Genomic DNA, 26,792 nt, shown 5'->3' with positions numbered 1-26,792 from the left:
ATATATACACAGTTGTATGCAAAAGTTTAGGCACCCCTGACAATTTCCATGATTTTCATTTATAAATAATTGGGTGTTTGGATCAGCAATTTAATTTTGATCTATCAAATAACTGAAGGACACAGTTATATTTCAGTAGTGAAATGAGGTTTATTGGATTAACAGAAAATGTGCAATATTTGTCAAAACGAAATTAGACATGTGCATAAATGTGGGCACCCTTGTCATTTTGTTGATTTGAATACCTGTAATTACCTAGCACTGCTTAATTGGAACACAGAGTTGGTTTGGTGAGCCCATTAAGCCTTGAACTTCATAAACAGGTGCACCCAATCATGAGAAAAGGTATTTAAGGTGGCCAATTGCAAGCTGTTGTTCTCTTTGACTCTCCTCTGAAGAGTGGCAACATGGGGGCCTTACAACAACTTTAAAATGACCTGAAAACAAAGATTTTTTAACATTATGGTTTTGTGGAAGGCTACAAAAAGCTATCACAGAGATTTAAGCTGTCATTGTACACTGTGAGGAACATAGTGAGGAAATGGAAGACCACAGGCACAGTTCTTGTTAAGGCCAGAAGTGGCAAGCCAAGTAAAATATTGGAGAGGCAAAGGCAAAGGATGGTGAGAATGGTCAAAAACAGCCCACAGACCACCTCCAAAGACCTACAACATTATCTTGCTGCAGATGGTGTCGCAGTGCATCGTTGAACAATTCAGCGCACTTTGCACAAGGAGAAGCTGTATGGGAGAGTGATGCGGAAGAAATCTTTTCTGCACAAACGCCACAAACAGAGTCGCTTGAGGTATGCAAACGCACATTTGGACAAGCCAACTTCATTTTGGAAGAAGGTGCTGTGGACTGATGAAACAAAGATTGAGTTATTTGGTCATAACAAGGAACGTTATGCATGGTGGCAAAAGAACACAGAGTTCCAAGACACTTGCTACGCACAGTAAAATTCGGTGAATGTTCCATCATGCTGTGGGGCTGTGTGGCCAGTGCCGGTACTGGGAATCTTGTTAAAGTTGAGGGTTGCATGGATTCCACTCAATATCAGCAGATACTTGAGAATAATTTTGAGGAATCAGTCACAAAGTTGAAGTTACTCCGGGGCTGGATATTTCAACAAGACGACCCAAAACACTGCTCATAATCTACTCTGGAATTTATGCAGAGGAACAAGTACAATGTTTTGCAATGGCCATCCCAATCCCCAGAACTGAATATATCATTGAAAATCTGTGGGTGGAGGTATTTCCTTTTTCTTCATCCAAATCTTGTTTCTCTGAAGCTGACTGCTTGGAGATTGAACACTTGATTTTATCTAAGTGTGAATTTTCAGAGTCAGTCATTGAGACCATGATTCAGGCTCATAAGCTTGTGACAAGAAAGATTTACTATAAGGTATGGCGTAAATATCTGTATTGGTGTGAATCCAGAGGCTACTCTTGGAGTAGAGTCAGGATTCCTAGGATTTTGTCTTTTCTCAAGGAGGTTCTGGAGAAGGGTTTGTCAGCTTTTACTCTGAAAGGTCAGACTTCTGTGTTGTCTATTTTGTTGCTGTCAAGGTATTTGAAATATTATTAGATGATATACACAGGTATACTTATTATTATTAATAGATCTGTGGCTGTGTACATCAAATAATATCATTTAGTTTCTAAAAGCTGCAAATGGACACTGTATAGAAACCAGCCCCCTCCCTCACTCATCACATTGATTGCTTGTAGAACAAAGACATGTTTTCAAAGTAATCTTAGAGAAAACATTTGGTCTACCCAAATTAAACAACCATTTCAGAGAAAGGACAGATTGCTTCAAAGATAATCATCTGTATATTCTATATATTCCACATCTGAAAACAGAGGATTGTTTCCAAAGGATGTCCCACTGAGGCATGAATTTAAAATCCCTATCAGATGATTGCTGACCCCTATTTCCATCTATATTGTGTCTCATAAGTTTTGGATACAATAGTTCTATTCCACTATAAACCAACGCCCCCTTGCCAAATGGTTTTAGCTGGGTGAACACATGTTTATCCTAATTAAAAGATAAGCATAGTATTTAAGTTACAAGAAACCCCTTGGTTATTTGGAGTCAATAGTCTGTGTTTTGAATGGAAAATATTGCTAAGAAGCCCTCTGAAATATCTCACCCAAATCTTTGTGACTTGAAAAGAAACAAATCCTAACAGACACATGTGATAACAACACAATGGCTCACTGAATCTCTGACACTTGAATTTACGTACTGAAGACATACGGCTGGGGGAAGGTAACACACTGTGAAAGCACATGGCTTGCATTATAATTTCAAATTTCACTGATTAAAATAACTTGCTCTTAGATTCCAGTAAAACATACTTCAAACAAAAAGCATAAAATGTCTTAGCCTCTGTGTTTTTAAGCATATGAATGTAGATAATTGTGGACCTAAGAAGCAGTGACAGATAACGTTCATATTAGATAAACATTTGCTGAGATTGATAAACATTGCAAATAGATATATGAATGTTTAATCATCTCTAACAATTATTTCTTTGTGTTGCAGACAACAATTGGTCATGGGCATCAATTTATATATTCAGGAAGTAATACACTGAATGTGAAGCATGCTGTATTTGTATGAATATATACATATACAGGATTTTAAATGCTAATAATTTTGGAATAATTAGCAGTATAATTGCTTTGATATAATATAATGTTAAAAACATACTATATTTCATATCAAAATAATCAGAAAAAATATTGTGATCTAGCCCAGTACAAATGAACATGTAACTTATTAATGTAAGAAAATGATGGCATTTATTACACATTTTAAAGAAATATGTTTAAATGTTAGAAATGATTAAAATGTATTGATATGTTGTTGTCATGCTGCCCCCTGGTGTTGTGATACGAGAATTACAGCCAGAAGACCTTTTGGCTGTTAAAAATGAAATTTCCCAGGGCCAATCCGATCAGATATCCCATATATCCAATCCGAGACAAGCTTCCGTGGGGCGTTTCCAATCTCACCAATGATGGGTACTAATCAAAAAAGGGGAGGGGTGAGATCAGGTGATTTAACCCCAAACATTGAGAGAGAAAAGAGGCTGGCTGGCTAACTTTGACTGGTAAACCATTTTTGCTGAACCCTGCAGTTATAAGCAACAGCTACTTTTTGATCTCCATATGCAGATATCCCCAATTTTGGTGTTCTGAGGTGAGATTGTTCCTGTTTGAGAAATATTGGATATTGATTGTTTATCTGGGTAAAGTATATAAAAAAAATGCAATTACATGTGATAATTTAAAATAAAATATATGTATAGTCACTGCAGTTTAAAGTATAGTTGAGAGATTTAAAAGAGCAGTTTGTATTTTATTTTATATTCATAGTCTGTGTATTGTTAAACATATATCCTTAATGCTAAGTTGTTTATCTGTGCAAATATAGAGTTATAACTCAGAGTTTGATTGTTGGCACAAATAATATATATAACTTCTGGTATTTCAATTAGAGTATATATATTGCCCTATTGTTTAACTAAGCACTGTTAAATTGTATTGCTTGAATGTTAGCAATTACATATCTTCTTGGAATCTCATTGTGTTAACTGAATGAAATTCTATTGTGAATAAGGTAAACTTGTATGAACTCTGCATAGCATATTTTAATATTTTAAACGCATATAATATTGATTCATATTCTGGTTCCTACAAATATGTTTCAATGTGTTAGATAGATATTAACTAATAATAAAGAATTCAGGAATTTATATTATTTTATGGTTTTTGGTATATGCATATCTTATTGGGTTTTTAATTTAAAGTATAATTATTAAATATATTGTGTTATAACCCTGCCATATACTGACATATTATTTGGAGAGTACTGCTGAGATTCTTATAAATATACTGACATATTATATGGAGGCACTTTGCTTGAGATATTATAAATATTTATCATATTGATATAATATAATTGTAGTAAATAGAAATTATTATAAGAGAGAGAAAGGAATTTCATATTTCGAAATTAATATTTTGAAAATATTTTTTTTTTGGAAAATTGAAATATTGATTTTCATGTTCAAGATTAATATTAATATCTTGAAATATTATTAAAAATTAATTTTTGAAAAATTAATAAAAATATAACTTTTTCATATTTCAAAATTAATCAAAAATATTAATTTTTCATATTTCAACATTCATAAAATTATTAAATTTTCATATTTCAAAATTCATAAAAATATTAATTTTTCATATTTCAAAATTAATCAAAAATATTAATTTTTCATATTTCAAAATTAATATTGATATTTTTGAAAATATTATTTTTTTTCCCTCTCTCTTATTTGTCAAAATTGTATTAGCTTTTTTATCTTATTAAGTACAACACTAAAATAACGGAAAAAAGTAATGCTAGCAATTCTGTACATGATGAAATTGTACCCTCCCCAAGATCCTCTGTCCATGAGATGGTTCAGGCAAAAACTCTCAAATTAGAAGCCATGAACCACCTTGTGACTAGACTTGATGTTGGGGACGATGTATCCATGTATATTAAGAGGTGTAAAGCTAAGGCCAAAGATTTAGTTAGAGATATGTGGTTTGAAGATGGGGAATTATACCAAATGTTATTGCAACTTAATGAATGAACAGAATTTAGAGGGTGTGATGAATTAATTTTCAAAACTTGGTCAATCCTAATGTATTTGAGCTGTGAGATGTCTAGCCAAATGGCAGGACAGGACAGACAATTAGGACGGCTCAGGGTTGAAAATGAGTCATTACGAGAATTTGAAGAAGCCTTTATTCATGGAAAGGTAGAGGTTCTAGAAGCTAATAAAAAAGTTTCTGACTTAAATAAATATAATCAGAAATTAGTGGCTAAATTTAAAGCTTTCAAAGAAGAATATGAAAAATGCCAAGATGACAATAAAACTTTAAAATCTAGATATCGTGAGGCTGAAACAGGATATGAACAGGAAATAAATAGATTAATGAGACGAATCAGCAGTAATAAGGAACCTTTAAGTAATAACACTAATGCTGAAAAGTTTAACTCAATTAAGGATTGGGGCAGAAATGAGTTTCAAGATACCAGGCGGGAGGATAGACAAAAGTACCCAAATTATAGCCCTAATTCATGCCCAGAGGTAACTTTTTCACCTAGGCAATAACCTAACTCTTGGGGGACAAGAAGATTATTACACCTTAGCTGAAGAGGGCAGTTACTATAACGGGTCAGAAAGGGGGACTAGCTTCTCAGACAGCCCATATAAAAATACATGGGTAAGATTTCAGCACAGTAAAGATAGGACAGATGAAAGGCACCCTAACTCAAACAATAAGTTCCCAATGAAATCCAGTAATGTACTAAATAAAGTGTATGACACCCCCACAATAATTAAATTCCTAAATAATGCAGTATGCCCATTTTCCAAAGGGGGGACCACTTCCATAATTGACCACTTAGAGGCCTTTGAAAATGCTTTATCTATAATGAGTGTTACAAGTTACAAGTTAAAAATTGAATTTCTACCCTGTGTATTTGAAGGTAAATATCACAAATTCTTTGCTTCACTAAAGGATATGAACATTCATTCCTGGAGTAAAACAAAACGACAGTGCAGAAAATAATTCGGGCAACATTGCACTAAAACTGCAGCGAGAATAGCTGTATATGGTTTAAAATGTAGTGCAACTCAAAGCCCCATCGAGTTCCTTTCTATACTGAAAAGTGCGTACAGTATGGCTGAAGATAATCCCATATTTGAATGCTCAGAGTTTGTGAATCTATTTTTTGAAGCACTGCCCGCACCCATCAAAATTAACTTAGCTAGACATTTTGATGAGAACTGCTCATTGGAATGGCTGATCAAAGAGAGTACAAAGTTATACTCTATTCAGCAGTCCAGTGAACAGGGGGATAAAAGGGAGAGAAAGCCCAATCCTAAAATAGTGGCCGAAACTAGGGTGTCACCTAGCCCCCTCAATTTGGAGTCTAAAAAGAAAACCTATGCGGAGGTAGCCCGTGGAAACGGGCCATCTCCACAGAGGTTTAACTCTACCCCTCCCCCAACACGGGCTGAGATGCAGAGAGACTATAACCAAAGTGGGGGACATACTCGGGTAAATAATTACTCCAAAAGAGAATACCCACAAAATAGTTGGTATCCGCGCAAGGGTAGATACAATAGATGGTGAAGATATTCTCAGGATAACCAGACACCCCAAGTAAATAATGCTCCCCAAAATACTAATGCTGAACAAATTGAACCCCAAGGGCAACCATGCCAGGATAGAAATAGCGGCCCTGATTCTGAAGGAACCCAACGGTCCAGGAATCACTACTATGGGGCATCAAGAGATAGGCCCAGGGGTAGAGGTAACTTGCACGATCAAGTAGATCAGCTTAGTGCCCAGCTAATTCGGTTGAGCTAACAAGTCGTTAATCTGAGTCAAAAACTTACGGCTCAGCAACCGAACCAACCTTTTTTAGGGGTACAGCCAGTGGCCAGCAGTGGGCCACAGGCACAGTCATAAATACTGCAGTACCACCTGAAAGGGAGGGGAGAGATATACCAAATGCAATGATAAATGTCAATAATGGTACTAATCGTGTTCTCTCCCCACAGACCGGAAGCGGACGATTTAGCTTTGATGACGAGCGACCTCGGCCAGAAAGCATTAACACATACCTTCCTTTGCAGCGTTCTCTTAACTTTGTTTCCACAGATGCAGTACACAAGGACCCTGTCATAGAGGAGACCAGTAGGTATGAAGTTTCCTCTGCATCGGGCAACACGGCGGATTCGGGTAACACGTGGCGAAGCCCACAGATGTATGATAATGCCAATTTTATGTGTGAAATGGTAGAAACTGCAGGGAGGTATTATGTATTAGCTGAGCTACAAGATTCAGTCTCCAACCCTATCATGGGATTAATTGATACTGGGTCTCAGGCAACTATCTTATCCCACAGGTACTACACACAGCTAAATGAGCTAACACCTCACAAACCTAAAATAAAAGAATTTGATGGTTCTCTAATAGGTGTTGGGGGTGACTCTCTAAAAGTCCACGGTACGGCATGGTTAAAATTTAAAATGGGGAACAGGGTCATAAGACACCCTGTCATTATAGTGGATCTGCCAACTGATAGTTTAATTATTGGTAGTGATCTCCTGAAGCGATTAAGCACCATAATTGATTGCATAAATAATGTAATTTGGTCAAAAGTTAAAAGACCTATTAATTATGAGAAATCTGGTATATCTCACCACCGACATAACTGTCACGTGGTGGAAGAGAAACCAGATGCTGTGGAGATTCATTTCAGGAATAACTCTGTACCTGAAATCACTATTTTACAAATAGATGATCAGACTCCTTTAAGTGGCTCTGATGGTAATACTTTTAAAATTTTGTCCGGAAAGATAGCAAATATTTCCTTAGATGGCGATGTATTAACCATATCTCTCCACAAGGGGATCATAAAATCTCTAGAGGGGGGAGGGCATGCTCAATACCTCGCAGGAATTGAGAGAGTTAAAGAGGATCTATTTATCCCTATACAAGTGCATGACCTTGGTACAACAAAATATGTCAAATTGAACTTAAAACAGGAAGCTAGCTATATAGCGAAGGCTTATTAGCGCAGATAGCTGAACCTAAAGTGCTTAAATATCTTTCTCCCCAAAACCACTGTGTCCACGGCCTGGATAACAGGTTTGAAAACTATAACATCACAGCTAAGTGCTTATTATCTATCTCTATAGGTAATAAGTCAGTGAAGCACCTGTTTTTAGTTTTAAATACTCCCCATAATCAAATATACGTTGGCAATGATATCTTACATAGATATGCCATACAAATAGATTTGATTAACTTTTGCCTCTGGAGCAGGTTAAAGGGGGACCCTGAAGTATTTCAGGATGAAAGTGCAGCCCTGAAATCAAACCAGCAATTATCATATGCTGTAAATATGCAGATGTCTAACAATGTTATAATTCCTGCTGGGGCTGATAAATTTCTTTTACCCTTACAGGTAAAAAGAGGTCAGAAATTAAAAACTTCTGAAACACTAATTTGCCTCTCCCATAGAATACAAAATCTAGGTATCGCAATGACCTATACTCCTATGATAAATATTGGAACTATTCCAATGCATGTTATTGTACATAACATGACCCCACAGGATATAACCTTATCCAAGGGAACTACCATAGGATATGCGCTGGAATCAAGTTATTACACTTTTGGATTCCAGAATAATGTAATTGGGCTAATACCTGAAGGATACTTAACTGAAGAACAATTAATAGAACAATCCTTTACATCTATGCCAGAGGGTCTATTTACTATTCAGTCTATTTCTCCCTTCAGCTCAGAGGAAGGCATCTGTAAAATTGAAGAAGCTTCTCTAGTATTTGATCAGCCGATCAAACAGCAAGATTACCCCAATACCCAGAGTCATGGGGCAATGTAAATTAAAATCAAGGGGATCTCACCTCTAGATTAGAAGAAGCCTATGAAATAGGACAGCCTGAAATCTTTCCAGGATTTCAGCAAATCGTCGAAGAGCAAATATCCTTAGCTAATGGCTGTTCCAGCGATGATGAACGCCAACTGCTGCGAGAACTCCTGATGGAGTACAAGGATATTTTTGCTAGGGATTCTTACGACTGTGGTACTACAGACTTGCACATTGCAAGAATACAAACAGATCCCAATTCACCAGCTGTCTTTGTTAAACAATACAGACTTCCTTTAGCCTCATATGATTCTCTTGCAGAAATCATAAGGAACTTGGAAGAAAGAGGTATTAGACAGGTGCACAGCTCTTACAACAATCCTATTCTAGGTGTTCTTAAGCCCAATGGACAATGGCATTTGTGTGCTGATTTAAGACAGCTAAACAAATGAGTGTACATGTCTGGCTGGCCTGTACCATACATTGACCAGTGCCTAGCACAGATGCATGGATCCAAATTGGACCATAAAAGTACATGAGTAGGACCAGTATAAACTGGCATTCTCATTCCAAAAGGTCCAATATGCATTTCAGAGACTCCCTTTTGGATACATACATTCTGGACAGGAATTTGCTATATTCATACATAAGGCTATGTCTGATGCACTAGAAAGGGGGACCTTATCTTATGTCGATGATGTTTTAATCAAAAGCACATACTTTGAAAAACACATCGCAGAGCTTAAACACGTCCTCAGTCAACTTAAAAGGGCAGGTGTCAAATTATCCCTACAAAAAGCTCAATGGTGCCGCACTCGTGTAAACTTCTTGGGACATGAAGTTACTTCTGAAGGGCTAAATCCTCAGAAGAAAAAGGTGGAAGCTATAGTAAATTCTAAAAACCCAACTAACTTAAAGGAATTGAGATCATTCCTGGGTATGACAAATTATTCTCGCAAATTCATTGATAATTATGCAGAGTTAGCTAAACCACTACTACTTCTTCTAAAGAAGGATGTGAAATGGCACTGGAGTGAGTCTCAAGAGACAGCCATCAAAGAGCTGAAGAAAAAATTCACACAAGCACCTTGCCTAGCATACCCTGAAGGTGGTAAACCTTTCTTCTTAGAGACAGGTTACACAGATGTAAGCATGAGTGCTGTTTTATACCAAAAGCATGATAATTTAAGCAAAGCCATTGCTTATGCGAGCAAAACTCTATCCCCAGTAGAAATAAAATTTAGCAATTGCAAATAAGCCCTCTTATCTACTGTATGGGCTCTACAAAATTTACGCAGCTATGTACAGGGCGAAAAAATTATTGTAGAAACGGCCCACCAGTAGTGGTGTCACGAACTTAAAATTTTCCGTTCGCGAACGGCGGACTCGAACTTCCGCAACTGTTCGCGAACAGGCGAACCAGGCGAACCGCCAGTGACTTCAATAGGCAGGCAAATTTTAAAACCCACAGGGACTCTTTCTGGCCACAATAGTGATGGAAAAGTTGTTTCAAGGGGACTAACACCTGGACTGTGGCATGCCGGAGGGGGATCCATGGCAAAACTCCCACGGAAAATTACATAGTTTATGCAGAGTCTGGTTTTAATCAATAAAGGGCATAAATCACCTAACATTCCTAAATTGTTTGGAATAACGTGCATTAAAACATCAGGTATGATGTTGTATCGATCAGGTAGTGTAAGGGTTACGCCCGCTTCACAGTGACAGACCAAACTCCCCGTTTAATGCACCGCAAACAACCGCAAACAGTCCATTTGCACGACCATGAGATAGATAGATTTGATAGATGCATAGATACATAGATTAGATAGATAGATCAATAGATGCAATATACATTTTATAGATACGATAGATAGATAGATAGATTTGATAGATAAATAGATAGATTTGATAGATATATAATTTCCCAGACAGAGAATTACAAGATGTGCGGTCTGAGACCCATGGTAAGGTTCCCAGAGGCAGTTGTGGCACCAGGGGATGTGTATATGGCATGGATTTTAGGAACCGGGAGATGGAAAAAGATGCTTGGTCGGACCTCCTACTTCACATTTGGGGCACTGCGCTTGCAATCGTGGCCGGACTTTTAGCCGACGGACATTTGTCTGACGGACATTTGGCCGAAACACAAGTGGCTGTCACAAAACAGTCCGTCCACGAGATAGATAGATTTGACACATAGATACATAGATTACATAGATCAAAAGATGCAATATACATTTGATAGATACGATAGATAGTTAGATAGATTTGATAGATATATAATTTCACAGACAGAGAATTACAAGACGTGTGGTCTGGGACCCATGGTAAGGTTACTTCGTTTTGCACAATCGAGTACAGGTTGGGGATTGCCTTTTGTGCAAAGAAATTTCGGCCGGGTACCTTCCACTGCGGTGTCCCCTATCAGGGGATGTGTATATGGCATGGGTTTTAGGAACCGGGAGATGGAAAAAGATGCTTGGTCGGTCTTCCTACTTCATATTTGGGGCACTGCGCGTGCAATCTAATTTGCCACCAGATAGGGGTGGTGTGTTAAGTAGTACTATCCCTATAAGTTTAATCCTGTTAAGTGTCTTTTTTTTTGTTTTGTTTTTGAAGCCACAGGTATTGTAGCAGCGGCCAGAAACATTGATGTTTGTTTCCCAGGCAGAAAGTGCCCTAAAACATTGCGGCTTGAACCCTAGTTGGTGGCGGATAAGTCACGCAAGTCATCCGGCATTTGAAGATAAAATACAGCAGCGTGTGGACCATTTTTAGCCCAAGGCAGCTCATCTCATCAGGCCTTTTTTACTCGAATGTATTGCCCAATGTCAGTCCCTTCGGGATCCATCCCTCATTCATCTTAATAAAGGTGAGGTAATCTAGACTTTTTTGACCTAGGCGACTTCTCTTCTCAGTGACAATACCTCCTGCTGCGCTGAAGGTCCTTTCTGACAGGACACTTGAAGCGGGGCAGGCCAGAAGTTCTATTGTAAATTGGGATAGCTCAGGCCACTGGTCAAGCCTGCACACCCAGTAGTCAAGGGGTCCATCACTCCTCAGAGTGTCGAGATCTGCAGTTAAGGCGAGGTAGTCTGCTACATGTCGGTCGAGTCGTTCTCTGAGGGTGGACCTCGAAGGGCGGTGGCGATGCATAGGAGTTAAAAAGCTCTGCATGTCCTCCATCAACAACACGTCTGTAAAGCGTCCTGTCCTTGCCGGCATGGTCGTTGGAGTCGGAGGATTACTTTCAGCTCTTTCCCTGTTAGATTCACATTGTGCTGTGACATTACCCTTATACGCTGTGTAAAGCATACTTTTTAATTTATTTTGGAAATGCTGCATCCTTTCCGACTTGTTGTAATTCGGTAACATTTCTGGCACTTTATGCTTATACTGTGGGTCTAGTAGCGTGGACACCCAGTACAGGTCATTCTCCTTCAGCTTTTTTATACGAGGGTCCCTCAACAGGCACGACAGCATGAAAGACCCCATTTGCACAAGGTTGGATGCCGAGCTACTCATGTGCCGTTCCTTGTCCTCAGTGATGTCACTGAAGTATCTTCTTCCCCCCAGCCATGTACAATACCATGGGTACCAGATAGGTGACAACGAGCACCCTGGGATGCCTGTTGTGGTTGGTCTTCCTCCTCCTCCTCCTCCTCAAAGCCACATTCCTCCTCTGACTCCTCTTCCTCACAATCCTCTTCCAGCATTGCCGCAGGTCCAGCAAGCGATGCTGATAAGGCTGTTTCTGGTGGTGATGGTGACCACAACTCTTCCTCTTCACGCTCATCTACGGCTTGATCCAGCACTCTTCGCAGGGCACGCTCCAGGAAGAAAACAAATGGTATGATGTCGCTGATGGTGCCTTCGGTGTGACTGACTAGGTTTGTCACCTCCTCAAAAGGACGCATGAGCCTACAGGCATTGCGCATGAGCGCCCAGTAACGTGGCAAAAAAATTCCCAGCTCCGCAGAGGTTATCCTAGCACCCCGGTCATACAAATACTCGTTAACGGCTTTTTCTTGTTGGAGTAGGCGGTCGAACATTAGGAGTGTTGAATTCCAACGTGTCGGGCTGTCGCAAATCAAGCGCCTCACTGGCATGTTGTTTCGCCGCTGGATATCGGAAAAGTGCGCCATGGCCGTGTAGGAACGCCTCAAATGGCCACACACCTTCCTGGCCTGCTTAAGGACATCCTGTAAGCCTGGGTACTTATGCACAAAGCGTTGTACGATCAGATTACACACATGTGCCATGCAAGGCACATGTTTCAACTTGCTCAATTTCAATGCCGCCACCAAATTACTTCCGTTGTCAGAAACCACTTTGCCGATCTCCAGTTGGTGCGGAGTCAGCTACTGATCCACCTGTGCGTTCAGGGCTGACAGGAGTGCTGGTCCGTTGTGACTCTCTGCTTTCATGCAAGTCAACCCCAAGACGGCGTGACACTGCCATATCCGGGATGTGAAATAGTACCTGCGGAGCTGGGGGGGTGCCGTTGATGTAGAGCAAGATGCAGCAGCAGAAGAGGACTCAGCCGAGGAGGTTATGGAAGAGGATGGAGTAGGAGGAGTAGAGGAGGTGGCAGCAGGCCTGCCTGCAAGTCGTGGCGGTATCACCAACTCATCCTCTGCAGAGCCATGCTTGGCAGCCGTCAGCAGGTTTACCCAATGCACAGTGTAGGTGATATACCTGCCCTGACCATACTTTGCAGACCAGCTATCAGTGGTCATATGGACCCTTGCCCCAACACTGTGTGCCAGACATGCCATTACTTCCATCCGCACAATCGAGTACAGGTTGGGGATTGCCTTTTGTGAAAAGACATTTCGGCCGGGTACCTTCCACTGCGGTGTCCCAATAGCTACAGATTTTTTGAACGCCTCAGACTCCACCAGCTTGTATGGTAACAGCTGGCGGGCTAAGAGTTCAGACAAGCCACCTGTCAGACGCCGGGCAAGGGGGTGACTTTGTGACATTGGCTTCTTATGCTCAAACATGTCCTTGACAGACACCTGACTGTGGGCAGATGAGCAGGAACTTCTCCGGAAGAGAGACGGAGTGGCGGATGGTTGAGAGGGGGCAAGGAGGACAGCAGTGGTTGACGTGGCTGAAGATGCTGGACCAGGAGGAGGATGTCGGCTTTCAGTTTGTGCGCTGCTTCTACTCATGGGTTGATCCCATAGGCGTTTGTCATGTGCCTTCGCAAAGCAGTTGTACCTAGGTGGGTGTTGCACTTCCCACGACTCAGTTTCTTTTGGCACAGGTTGCAAATGGCATCGCTGTTGTCAGAGGCAGCTCTGCGATGACAGCATTCTGGTGGTGGCAACAGCATGCGTTGATTGGCGTGCTGTCTGGCTGACCCCGGGTGCCGATGCATGCTGTCTGACTGTGCCACTAGCTCCTTGCAACGACCTCCCCCTGCTTCCAACTCATCTCCTCCTCCTCCTCTCTGTCTCCCCATCTGAACTTTCCCCCTGTTCTTCTTCTCTTCTAGCGGGCACCCACGTGACATCCACGGACGCATCGTCATCATCAACCGCTTCACTTGTATCTGACAAATCAACAAAGGAAGCAGCAGCGGGTACAACATCATCATCATCACACTGTACGTCCATGTCTGTAATGCTGCCTGACTGAGACATATCACTGTTATCTACATCCTCTGTCAATGATGATTGCGCATCACTCATTTCTTCCAACGGATGTGTAAAAAACTCCTCTGACAGATCAAGTGAAGCGGCTGTGGTGCTAGTGTTGGTGGTGGCAGCAGGCGGGCGAGTGGTAACTTGAGAGGTGCCCGAAGATAAGCTGGAGGATGGTGCGTCAAGGTTAGGAGTGGAAGCTATAGAAGATTGGGTGTCCTGTGTTAAAAAGTCAACTATGTCCTCCTCAGAACTTTTCGAGTTCATGGGACGTGGCCTCTGAACACTGGGCATTATTCTATGGCCAAAGGGAATCACAGCACCACGACCACGACGGCACCTGCGGGGTGGCCTGCCTCTGCCTGTCATTTTTTTTTAAATGTACATTTACACTACTATTAAACAAGATATGAGTGGTGCCACTGGGCAAGTGGGCACAGTATACGCTGTGAGCCTGGCACACACGCTGGCAGGCAGGCAACTGCAATTAGATTACACTAGCAGACTGATGTTTCACAGTCAAAAAAGTTTTTTTTTTTTAAATTTACACTACTGTTACAACAGATATGAGTGGTGGCACTAGTTGGCAAGTGGGCCTGGCACACACGCTGGCAGGCAGGCAACTGCAATTAGATTACACTAGCAGACTGATGTTTCACAGTCAAAAAAGTTTTTTTTTTTTAAATTTACCCTACTGTTACAACAGATATGAGTGGTGGCACTTAGCAAGTGGGCCTGGCACACACGCTGGCAGGCAGGCAACTGCTTTTAGATTACACTAGCAGACTGATGTTTCACAGTCAAAAAAGTTTTTTTTTTTTTTTTAAATGTATACTAATGTTACAACAGATATGAGTGGTGGCACTAGTTGGCAATTGGCAAGTGAGCCTGGCACACACGCTGGCAGGCAGGCAACTGCAATTAGATTACACTAGCAGACTAATGTTTCACAGTCAAAAAAGTTTTTTTTTTTTTAATTTACACTACTGTTACAACAGATATGAGTGGTGGCACTAGTTGGCAAGTGGGCCAGGCACACACGCTGGCAGGCAGGCAACTGCTATTAGATTACACTAGCAGACTGATGTTTCACAGTCAAAAAAGTGTTTTTTTTTTTAAATTTACACTACTGTTACAACAGATATGAGTGGTGGCACTAGTTGGCAAGTGGTCCTGGCACACACGCTGGCAGGCAACTGCAATTAGATTACACTAGCAGACTGATGTTTCACAGTCAAAAAAGTTTTTTTAAAAAAAATTACACTACTGTTACAACAGATATGAGTGGTGGCACTAGTTGGCAAGTGGGCCTGGCACACACGCTGGCAGGCAGGCAACTGCAATTAGATTACACTAGCAGACTGATGTTTCACAGTCAAAAAAGTTTTTTTTTTTTTAATTTACACTACTGTTACAACAGATATGAGTGGTGGCACTGCAGGCAGGTAACTGCAATTAGATTACACTAGCAGACTGATGTTTCACAGTCAATATTACACAGGCAAAAAAAAAACCCCTGATGTTCTAGCCCTAAAAAGGGCAAATAGCCGCATAACAGCGTGGACTCTTTCCTTACAAGGCTGGCCTTTAGAAATTCGCTACAAGCAGAATAAGAAGAATCCAGTCATACAGGGGCATGCTGAGCACACGACTGTACTGCTAAGGATCCTGGGGAAGAATTATCAGAAGATGATTTTCTGAAGGAACAATTGCTTTCCCCATATAAAATGTACAATGAGGACAATTGTCAAACATTACCTTGGGTTTATGTTGATGGTTGTTCTTACCATGCCACTATTGATAATGAGCACAGATTAGTCGCTGGCATTGGTATAACTTGGGCAAATGGATTCCCAAATAGATCTATAGGTTTCAACATTGGACCAAGATCCAGTCAAGTTGAAGAACTAACTGCTGTTCTAAAAAACATTGAAATGGCTATTGAACATGGTATTCATGAATTTGTGAAGTGATCATAACTGACTCAAATTATGTGCGTGACAGTTTTGTTGAATACCTGCCAACTTGGAAAAGAAATGGCATGCAGAAAAGCAATAACAAACCGGTCAAGCATGGCAAGTTGTTCTGCAAGATTGATAATCTGGTGGTATCCAATGATTTGACAATACACTGGAAAAAGACCAAGGGTCATTCTAAAATTCAAGGTCCTGATAAGGAAGGCAATGATCTTGCGGATTCATTAGCCAAAAAGGGAGCCATAACTGGAGAACTCCTTAATATTGACCACTTAATGGGTGCAATTCAGGTAGAAGCCATTACCAGAAACCAGGCAAAACAACAGAGTGAGCCTAACTTGGTACAATGGAGTCAGGATTCTTCTAGTGAGGACCTGATCACTAGTCAAAAAGAAGACCCCATTGTAGGCATCATCTATAAACACATAGAAGATCCTGAAAGCAACCCCATCTCAAAAGATGACTGTATTGGCAAAGAAATCCAGAACACAATTCAAGTTACAGGATGGTTTGTTAATTAGAACCTCCAAAATTGGCATCCAGCAATGGGTAGTACCCACCAAGTTCAGAGGTCTAATGCTTCAACATGCCCATGATGCTTCCACATCTGGTCATCGTGGTGCCAAACTGACGTATGAAATATTGCGTGATTATGCCTTTTGACCACACATGTTGAAAGATGTTCAAACCTACTGTCAAGGGTGTCTAATCTGTCCACAGTTCCAACCCACTGTGCCAACGCATAGAGCGCCATTGCAGAAAAGGGGGATGGTAATGCCATGGTCAGATATACAAATTGATTTTATTGGTCCAGTAACAAGGTCATCAAGAGGTAACAAATACATGTTAACCGTGACATGCCTGTTCACTAAATGGGTAGAGTGCATCAGTGCATCTAACAATAGTGCTGAAACATGCACAGCATTGCTCATCAATCATGTTTTTTCCAGATTTGGTTTGCCAAAAGGAATTGAGTCAGATTGGGGAACCCACTTCACTAGCGAAATGATGACCAAAATGTGGAAAATATTAGGGGTAAAAAGAATGCTCGATATTGCTTATAGAGCTGCCTCAAGTGGAGGTGTAGAGCGTTATAACCAGTCCATTGTTAGAATCCTCAAAAAGTTTGTGAGTGAAACGGGTAAAGACTGGGATGTAAAACTTCCTCTTGTCTTAATGGCATTAAGAGCAACTCCAAGTAGTGCTACCAAAATGTCACCTTTTGAACTGATGACTGGTAGAAGAATGGTTCTACCTCAGCATCTACTGTACCATACATCAGACCAGAACTTAATAAACGCTGCCAATACCCATCAATATTTTTCCAAAGGATGTCTCACTGAGGCGTGAATTTAAAATCCCTATCAGATGATCGCTGACCCCTATTTCTGCTCTGAAGCCATCTATATTGTGTCTCATAAATTTTGGATACAACAGTTCTATTCCACTATAAAACAACCCCCCCTTGCCAAATGGTTTTGGCTGGGTGAAGACATGTTTATCCTAATTAAAAGATAAGCATAGTATTTAAGTTACAAGAAACCCCTTGGTTATTTGGAGTCAATAGTCTGTGTTTTGAATGGAAAATATTGCTAAGAAGCCCTCTGAAATATCTTACCCAAATCTTTGTGACTTGAAAACAAACATATGCTAACAGGCACATGTGATAACAACACAATGGCTCACTGAATCTCTGACACTTGAATTTACGTACTGAAGACATACGGCTGGGGGAAGGTAACACACAGTGAAAGCACATGGCTTGCATTATTATTTCAAATATCACTGATTAAAATAACTTGCACTTAGATTCCAGTAAAACATACTTCAAACAAAAAGCATAAAATGTCTTAGCCTCTGTGTTTTTAAGCATATGAATGTAGATAATTGTGGACATAAGAAGCAGTGACAGATAGCGTTCATATTAGATAAACATTTGCTGAGATTGATAAACAATGCAAATAGATATATGAATGTTTAATCATCTCTAACAATTATTTTTTTGTGTTGCAGGCAACAATTGGTCATGGGCATCAATTTATATATTCAGGAAGAAATACACTGAATGTGAAGCATGCTGTATTTGTATGAAAAAAAAAAAAAAATATATATATATATATATATATATATATATATATATATATATAAGGATTTTAAATGCTATCAATTTTGGAATAATTAGCAGTATAATTGCTTTGATATAATATAATTTTAAAAACATACTATATTTCATATCAAAATAATCAGAAAAAATATTGTGATCTAGCCCAGTACAAATGAACATACAGGGAGTGCAGAATTATTAGGCAAGTTGTATTTTTGAGGATTAATTTTATTATTGAACAACAACCATGTTCTCAATGAACCCAAAAAACTCATTAATATCAAAGCTGAATAGTTTTGGAAGTAGTTTTTAGTTTGTTTTTAGTTATAGCTATTTTAGGGGGATATCTGTGTGTGCAGGTGACTATTACTGTGCATAATTATTAGGCAACTTAACAAAAAACAAATATATACCCATTTCAATTATTTATTTTTACCAGTGAAACCAATATAACATCTCAACATTCACAAATATACATTTCTGACATTCAAAAACAAAACAAAAACAAATCAGTGACCAATATAGCCACCTTTCTTTGCAAGGACACTCAAAATCCTGCCATCCATGGATTCTGTCAGTGTTTTGATCTGTTCACCATCAACATTGCGTGCAGCAGCAACCACAGCCTCCCAGACACTGTTCAGAGAGGTGTACTGTTTTCCCTCCTTGTAAATCTCACATTTGATGATGGACCACAGGTTCTCAATGGGGTTCAGATCAGGTGAACAAGGAGGCCATGTCATTAGATTTTCTTCTTTTATACCCTTTCTTGCCAGCCACGCTGTGGAGTACTTGGACGCGTGTGATGGAGCATTGTCCTGCATGAAAATCATGTTTTTCTTGAAGGATGCAGACTTCTTCCTGTACTACTGCTTGAAGAAGGTGTCTTCCAGAAACTGGCAGTAGGACTGGGAGTTGAGCTTGACTCCATTCTCAACCCGAAAAGGCCCCACAAGCTCATCTTTGATGATACCAGCCCAAACCAGTACTCCACCTCCACCTTGCTGACGTCTGAGTCGGACTGGAGCTCTCTGCCCTTTACCAATCCAGCCACGGGCCCATCCATCTGGCCCATCAAGACTCACTCTCATTTCATCAGTCCATAAAACCTTAGAAAAATCAGTCTTGAGATATTTCTTGGCCCAGTCTTGACGTTTCAGCTTGTGTGTCTTGTTCAGTGGTGGTCGTCTTTCAGCCTTTCTTACCTTGGCCATGTCTCTGAGTATTGCACACCTTGTGCTTTTGGGCACTCCAGTGATGTTGCAGCTCTGAAATATGGCCAAACTGGTGGCAAGTGGCATCTTGGCAGCTGCACGCTTGACTTTTCTCAGTTCATGGGCAGTTATTTTGCGCCTTGGTTTTTCCACACGCTTCTTGCGACCCTGTTGAGTATTTTGAATGAAACGCTTGATTGTTCGATGATCACGCTTCAGAAGCTTTGCAATTTTAAGAGTGCTGCATCCCTCTGCAAGATATCTCACTATTTTTGACTTTTCTGAGCCTGTCAAGTCCTTCTTTTGACCCATTTTGCCAAAGGAAAGGAAGTTGACTAATAATTATGCACACCTGATATAGCGTGTTGATGCCATTAGACCACACCCCTTCTCATTACAGAGATGCACATCACCTAATATGCTTAATTGGTAGTAGGCTTTCGAGCCTATACAGCTTGGAGTAAGACAACATGCATAAAGAGGATGATTTGGTCAAAATACTCATTTGCCTAATAATTCTGCACTCCCTGTATAACTTATTAATGTAAGAAAATTATGGCATTTATTACACATTTTAAAGAAATATGTTTAAATGTTAGAAATGATTATAATGTATTGCTATGTTGTTGTCATGCTGCTCCCCGGTGTTGTGATACAAGAATTACAGCCAGAAGGCCTTTTGGCTGTTAAAAATGAAATTTCCCATGGCCAATCCAATCAGATATCCCAGATATCCAATCCGAGACAAGCTTCCGTGGGGCGTTTCCAATCTCACCAATGATGGGTACTAATCAAAAAAGGGGAGGGGTGAAATCAGATGATTTAACCCCAAGCATTGAGAGAGAAAGGAGGCTGGCTGTTTAACTTTGACTGGTAAACCATTTGGCTGAACCCTGCAGTTATAAGCAACAGCTACTTTTTGATCTCCATATGCAGATATCCCCAATTTTGGTGTTCTGAGGTGAGATTGTTCCTGTTTGAGAAATATTGGATATCGATTGTTTATCTGGGTAAAGTATATAAAAAAAATGCAATTACATGTGATAATTTTAAATAAAATATATGCATAGTCACTGCAGTTTAAAGTATAGTTGAGAGATTTAAAAGAGCAGTTTGTATTTTAGTTTTTATTCATAGTCTATGTATTGTTAAACATATATCCTTAATGCTAAGTTGCTTATCTGTGCAAATATAGAGTTATAACTCAGAGTTTGATTGTTGGCACAAATAATATATATATAATTTCTGGTGTTTCAATTAGAGTATATATACTGTCCTATTGTTTAACTAAGCACTGTTAAAATTGTATTGCTTGAATGATAGCAATAAAATATCTTGGAATCTCATTGTGTTAACTGAATGAAATTCTATTGTGAATAAGGTAAACTTGTATGAACTCTGCATAGCATATTTTAATAGTTTTTAAACACGTATAATATTGATTCATATTCTGGTTCCTACAAATATATTTCAATGTGTTCATAGATATTAACTAATAATTAAGAATTCAGGAATTTATATTAATTTTATGGTTTTTGGTATATGCATATCTTATTGGGTTTTTATTTTAAAGTATCATTATTAAATATATTGTGTTATAACCCTGCCATATACTGACATATTATTTGGAGAGTACTGCTAAGATTCTTATAAATATACTGACATTGCATAAGCGTTTGGCGGATGCACCAGACGTGCTATCTTTTTGTCAGGCTTTGGTTAGGATTAGGCCTGTGTTTAAGCCCGTTACTCCTCCCTCGAGTCTTAACTTTGTTCTTAGAGTTTTACAGCGGGCTCTGTTTTGAACCTATGCATTCCTTAGATTCCTTAGATATCAAGATGTTATCTTGGAGGGTTTTGTTTCAAACAATAATATTAATCAGGAGATTGTGGTTCCTTCTTTGTGTCCTAATCCTTTTTCTCCTAAGGAGCGTTTATTGCACAACCTAGATGTTGTGCATGCATTGAAGTTCTATCTTCAGGCGACTAAGGACTTTCATCAGTCTTCTGCTTTGTTTGTTTGTTTTTATGGGAAGCACAAGGGTCAGAAAGCTAAGGCTACTTCTCTTTCTCTTTGGCTAAGGAGTATTATTTGTTTGGCCTATGAGACTGCTGGACAGCAACCTCCTAAGAGAATCACTGCTCATTCCACGAGGGCTGTTTCTTCTTCCTGGACATTTAAAAATGAAGTGTCTGTGAAACAGTTTCACAAGGCTGCAACTTGGTCCTCTTTGCATACTTTTTCAAAGTTTTATAAATTTGATACTTTTGCCTCAGCTGAGGCTTCTTATGGGAGAAGGGTTCTTCAAGCAGTGGTGCCTTCTGTTTAGGTTACCTGTTTTGTCCCTCCCTTATTATCTGTGTCCTCTAGCTTGGGTATTGATTCCCACTAGTAATTGATGATTCTGTGGACTCACCATATCTTAGGAAAGAAAACATAATTTATGCTTACCTGATAAATTTGTTTATGGTGAGTCCACGGCCCACCCTTTATTTAAGATAGTTATTTTTTCTAAAACAAGAACAAATGTATTCCAGCCACCAAATTTATTTAAAAGAACCTTTATTTTCTTTTAAAGAAATTTGGTGGCTGGAATACATTTGTTCTTGGATTGTTTGGGACCTGGCAAGTCCTTTATTCCTTGCCCCATTGAAGAAGAGAAAGAGAGACAAAGGTGTGCTGTTTTCCTATCTCCCTGGTGAATATTGTTTCTAAAACTTCAGGCACCTCTACACTTTTGTGTTATCTTCTTTTTCCATTTTTCCTTACACTGAATGACTGAAGGTTGTGGGTAAGGGAAGTTACATATATAGCAGCTTTGATGTAGTGCTCTTTGTCTCCTCCTGCTGGCCAGGAGTGATATTCCTACTAGTAATTGATGATTCCATGGACTCACCATATCCGGAAATAAATAAATTTATCAGGTAAGCATAAATTATGTTTTTATGTATATATATCTCTATGTTAAAGCCCTTTGCAGACTTTTTAATTCTAGCTCCTGAGACCTCATATCTTTAAGAACTTTTAACTTTTTTATGCAATTTTTTTAAATAATAGTGTTATTATGAGTGTAACTGTACTTTTCAATGTATTTTTGATGTGTTTTGCTACACTTTTTTGTTTCACAAAACAGAACTCTGTTACGCTATGCTAACACTTGTTAAATTTAATTGCGTTCAATCAATCACATTTGCTTTCAACTTGTAATGATAAAAAATGTGATTATTTAGGCACTGAAATAGGTTGGAATGACTTATAAAGGGAAAACAAGAATTAGCCAAGGTTTTACAGTGGGTATTGAAGTGAATCACCCCCGTTAAAAAATAATCACATTTTGTTGCTTTGCAGCCTGAAATAAAGACAGACACAGTTTGTGTTTATCCAGTTGCAATTACTCAGTGCAACTTATAACATCCAAGTGAAAGATATAACACAATATGTTGCCCTCTACCAGGAAGTTGTCCATTGGAAGAAGGTTTACCTTCCAACATGACTGACCCAAAGCACACAGAAAAAAATACCACACAGTAGTTGAAAGAGAAACCCCATTTAATATCTGTGGCATGACTTGAAGACTGCAGTCCACAAACGGTCACCATAAAATGTGATGGAACTGGAGCAGTTCTGCAAATATTGCACAGTCTAGGGGGCATATCTATCAAGCTCTGAATGGAGCTTGATGCCCCGCGTTTCTGGCGAGCCTGCAGGCTCGCCAGAAACAGCAGTTATGAGGCAGCGGTCACAAAGACCGCTGCTCCATAACCTGTCCGCCTGCTCTGAGTAGGCGGACACACATCGCCACAATCCAACCCGATCGAGTACGATCGGGTTGATTAACACCCCCCTGCTGGCGGCCCATTGGCCGCAAGTCAGCAGGGGGCGGCGTTGCACCAGCAGCTCTTGTGAGCTGCTGGTGCAATGCTGAATACGGCGAGCGTATTGCTCGCCGTATTCAGCGAGGTCTGGCGGACCTGATCTGCAGTGTCAGATCAGGTCCGCCAGACCTTGATAACTTGGGGCCTAGATGTGTAAAGTTATTAGAGACATATCCTAACAGGCTAAAAGCTGTAATTAAAGCAAAAGTTGGTTCCAAGAAATACTGACGCAAGGAGGAGATCTTTTTTCCAACTCAGTGATTCTGTTTTTGAATTTTCTTTATTTTTGCCTGACATGTTGGTGTTATATCTTTCACTTGGATGTTAAATGGAGACATTACAACTGGATAAACTAAAACTGTGTCTGTCTTTATTTCCAGCTGCAAAGTAACAAAAATTTAATTATTTTCAAGGAAGGTGATTATTTTCAATACCCACTGTATATACAATGTTTTGATGGGGAAACTCATGGATTCAGATATGGATTTGAATAAGGAACAATGTCTAACTATTGTCAACGGTTATGTAAGTCTATAACATTTAGTACAGGATTTTATGGAAATAATTATTAAAGCTTTAGCTTGTAGTGAGAACTCTGGTTTGTCTCTCTAATTTTACAGGTTTGTCATTAAAGGGCAACTATAGGAAAATATACTGATTTTATCTTCTGTTTATGTCACTCTGCACATCTATTTACAGATGAGAAGAGAAGAAAATTTATTCTGTTCCGTACTCTGATAAACCTGAGTGATGAGGATCTCAAGCGATTTAAAGACAAGTTAGTGACAATGACGTTTAGAGGGAAGGTGGCTATCCCACATAAGCAGCTGAAGGAGGCACATTGTTATGATACAATAACCTGTTTAATACAGAGTTATGGAGAGGAGAATGCTCTGATGGTGACAATACAGGTTTTATATGAGGCCAACATGAAGTACACTGCAGAGAAACTGATGGAAGAAACAGATTCAGGTAAGTCACTTAATTGTACCTAATAAGCTGATAATATAACATTGTAGCTAATAAGCTGATAATATAACATTGTAGCAGAATATTAATATACGGTAATGATCATTTATTTATTTATTAATACAGCAGCTGATAAATCATTTGTAGTAACTGAGAGAGAGAGCTGTAAGAATAAACATAGGAATGATGTTTAGGGATCTGTGTATTTTGTTAGTGTAATTATAATTATATAAGGGGACGGGCGTAAGATAAGCTTGTAATTACAGTAAAAGCAAAATGTAACTTTTATGGTTTAGATAGATTATGCATTTTTAAACAATAAATTGTCTTTGTTGTCTTGATATCCTTTCTTCAAGAGTAGATGTAGGTAGGCTCATAGGAGCTTTGGAGCGTGCACAAATATTTAGTACTCCATAGTAGTAATGATTGCAACAATATCTAAGACTGAGACATACAATGTTACAAAACACTTCTACTATAGAGTACTAAAGACACATGCACACTCCTGAGCCATCTAAGCGTTCCTACATTTAATATTAAAGGGACAGTATACACTAAATAAATGCTAGATAGAATGATGCATTCAAAGAAAATATTAGACTGAGAATAACATGTAGATTTATTTTTTAAAGTTCATTAGCTGTTTAATGCCAAAATAAGTGTAAAGTTTTAGTGTGTATAAAACAATGAGAGCCGCCATGTTGTAACTTAGGCTACTTTCTCTGCTGTGGCAAATTAGGGACAGTTCTAAATAAGTCACTAGAGTGTGCAGCCAATGGCCTATATTTATCAAGCCGTCAACCGCAAATACGCTGGAATTCCGCAGCGTAATTGTGGAGAGCTTGATTCGCCTTATTTATCAAAGGCTACAGACCGGCAAAAGTAGAAATTTGTTACGTAACATACGATCCGCCGGTCTCAGTCTGACACAGATCGATGCTTACATCACTACAGATGTTCCGAATGCAAATTTGGCACTATCTGACTACATTTGCTAGTTTTCAAATAACTACCAGGTACGCTCGCAGCTATTCCGGCTCAGCGTACCTGGTTTTCAATCTGCCGCTCTGGAGGTGGCGGATGCCATAGGAATCAATGGGAGTCTGAAAGCAGAGAAAGCTTATGTTCGATGCTGCCAGATATCCCATTGATTCCTATGGGAGAATAAAAGTTATGTGTATCCCGAGTCTAAACACCCCTAATCTGCCGCCCCCTACACCGCTGCAACCTACATAATGTTATTAACCCATATCCTACCGCTCCCGGACCCCGCCGCAGCTAAATAAACTTATTAACCCCTATCCTGCCGCTCCCGGAGCCCACTGCAACTAAATAAACTTATTAACCCCTAAACCGCCACTCCCGGAGCCCACCGCCACCTACAGTATACTTATTAACCCCTAATCTCCCACCCCCTATACCGCCACCACCTACATAAAGGTATTAACCCCTCTTCTGCCGCTCTCGGAGCCCACCGCAACTGAATAAATGTATTAACCCCTAAACCGCCAGCCCCCCACATCTATCTTAATTCTGATTGGCTGATAGAATTCTATCAGCCATTCGGAATTGAAGGAACGCCATCTTGGATGACGTCACTTAAAGTGATATTCATTCAGCAAGAAGATGTCGTTTGAAGAGGATGCTCTGCGTCGGATGTCTTGAAGATGGACCCGCTCCGCGCCGAAAGGATGAAGATAGAAGATGCCGTCTGGATGAAGACTTCTTCCCGTCTGGAGGACCACTTTGCCCAGCTTGGATGAAGACATCTCCCGGTAAGTGAATCTTCATGGGGCTAGTGTTAGGATTTTTTTAATGGTGTATTGGGTGGGTTTTAGTTTTAGATTAGGACTTGGGCCTGCAAAAGAGCTAAATGCCCTTTTAAGTGCAATGCCCATCCAAATGCCCTTTTCAGGGCAATAGGGAGCATAGGTTTTTTAGATAGCTTTTTATTTGGGGGGTTGGTTGTGTGGATGGTGGGTTTTACTATTGGGGGGTTGTTTATATTTTATTTTACAGGTAAAACAGTATAGTATAGTGGCAGTGTTTAGTGACAGTATACCATTAAAGCTGGGAAAAAGCTGAAGAGCAGCGAGATCGATGACTGTTAGTTAACAACAGTCCACTGCTCATCGCCCCGTACTTGGTGCTCGGCTTTTTGACAGCTTTTTTGGTAACTTTGGAAAACGTATTCAGGTCTGTGGCATCGATGTTAGGTGATCTTAGGCGAGCATATTGGTGCCGTCGAATGCAAGTAAGTTGACGGCTTGATAAATAGAGGCCAATGACTGTGTGGAATATAACAGAGCTCTGCATTTCCATTTTTAACAGGAACTGGAAAGCTCACAATTTCAGAATGAAATTACAGACAAAGGGGACAAAATAAATAATTAAAGTGTATTCCAAAGGTTTTTTTATATATACGATTTATCATTTTATATAACCATCTCAAAGTGTTTATTGTCCCTAAGTACACATTTCTGTTTGTTCACTTAAGCACCTTGATCAATATTAGATGTTA

General features: G+C 39.6%; 1 protein-coding gene across 1 annotated transcript in view; it reads left to right on the top strand.

Annotated features, from left to right (window-relative positions):
- Window positions 1-26,792, top strand: part of LOC128647598 (uncharacterized) — a 386,767-nt gene that overhangs the window by 178,272 nt on the left and 181,703 nt on the right. Inside the window, exon 4 of the mRNA XM_053700355.1 lies at window positions 24,002-24,274. Coding sequence (XP_053556330.1) covers window positions 24,002-24,274 — 273 coding nt within the window. The remainder of the gene's footprint in view (window positions 1-24,001; window positions 24,275-26,792) is intronic.

Source organism: Bombina bombina, chromosome 2 (assembly GCF_027579735.1).
Source record: "Bombina bombina isolate aBomBom1 chromosome 2, aBomBom1.pri, whole genome shotgun sequence".
Classification (NCBI taxonomy): Eukaryota; Metazoa; Chordata; class Amphibia; order Anura; family Bombinatoridae; genus Bombina; species Bombina bombina.
The sequence above is the reverse complement of the archived record's forward strand: the minus strand, read 5'-3'. Positions and strand labels throughout refer to the sequence as shown.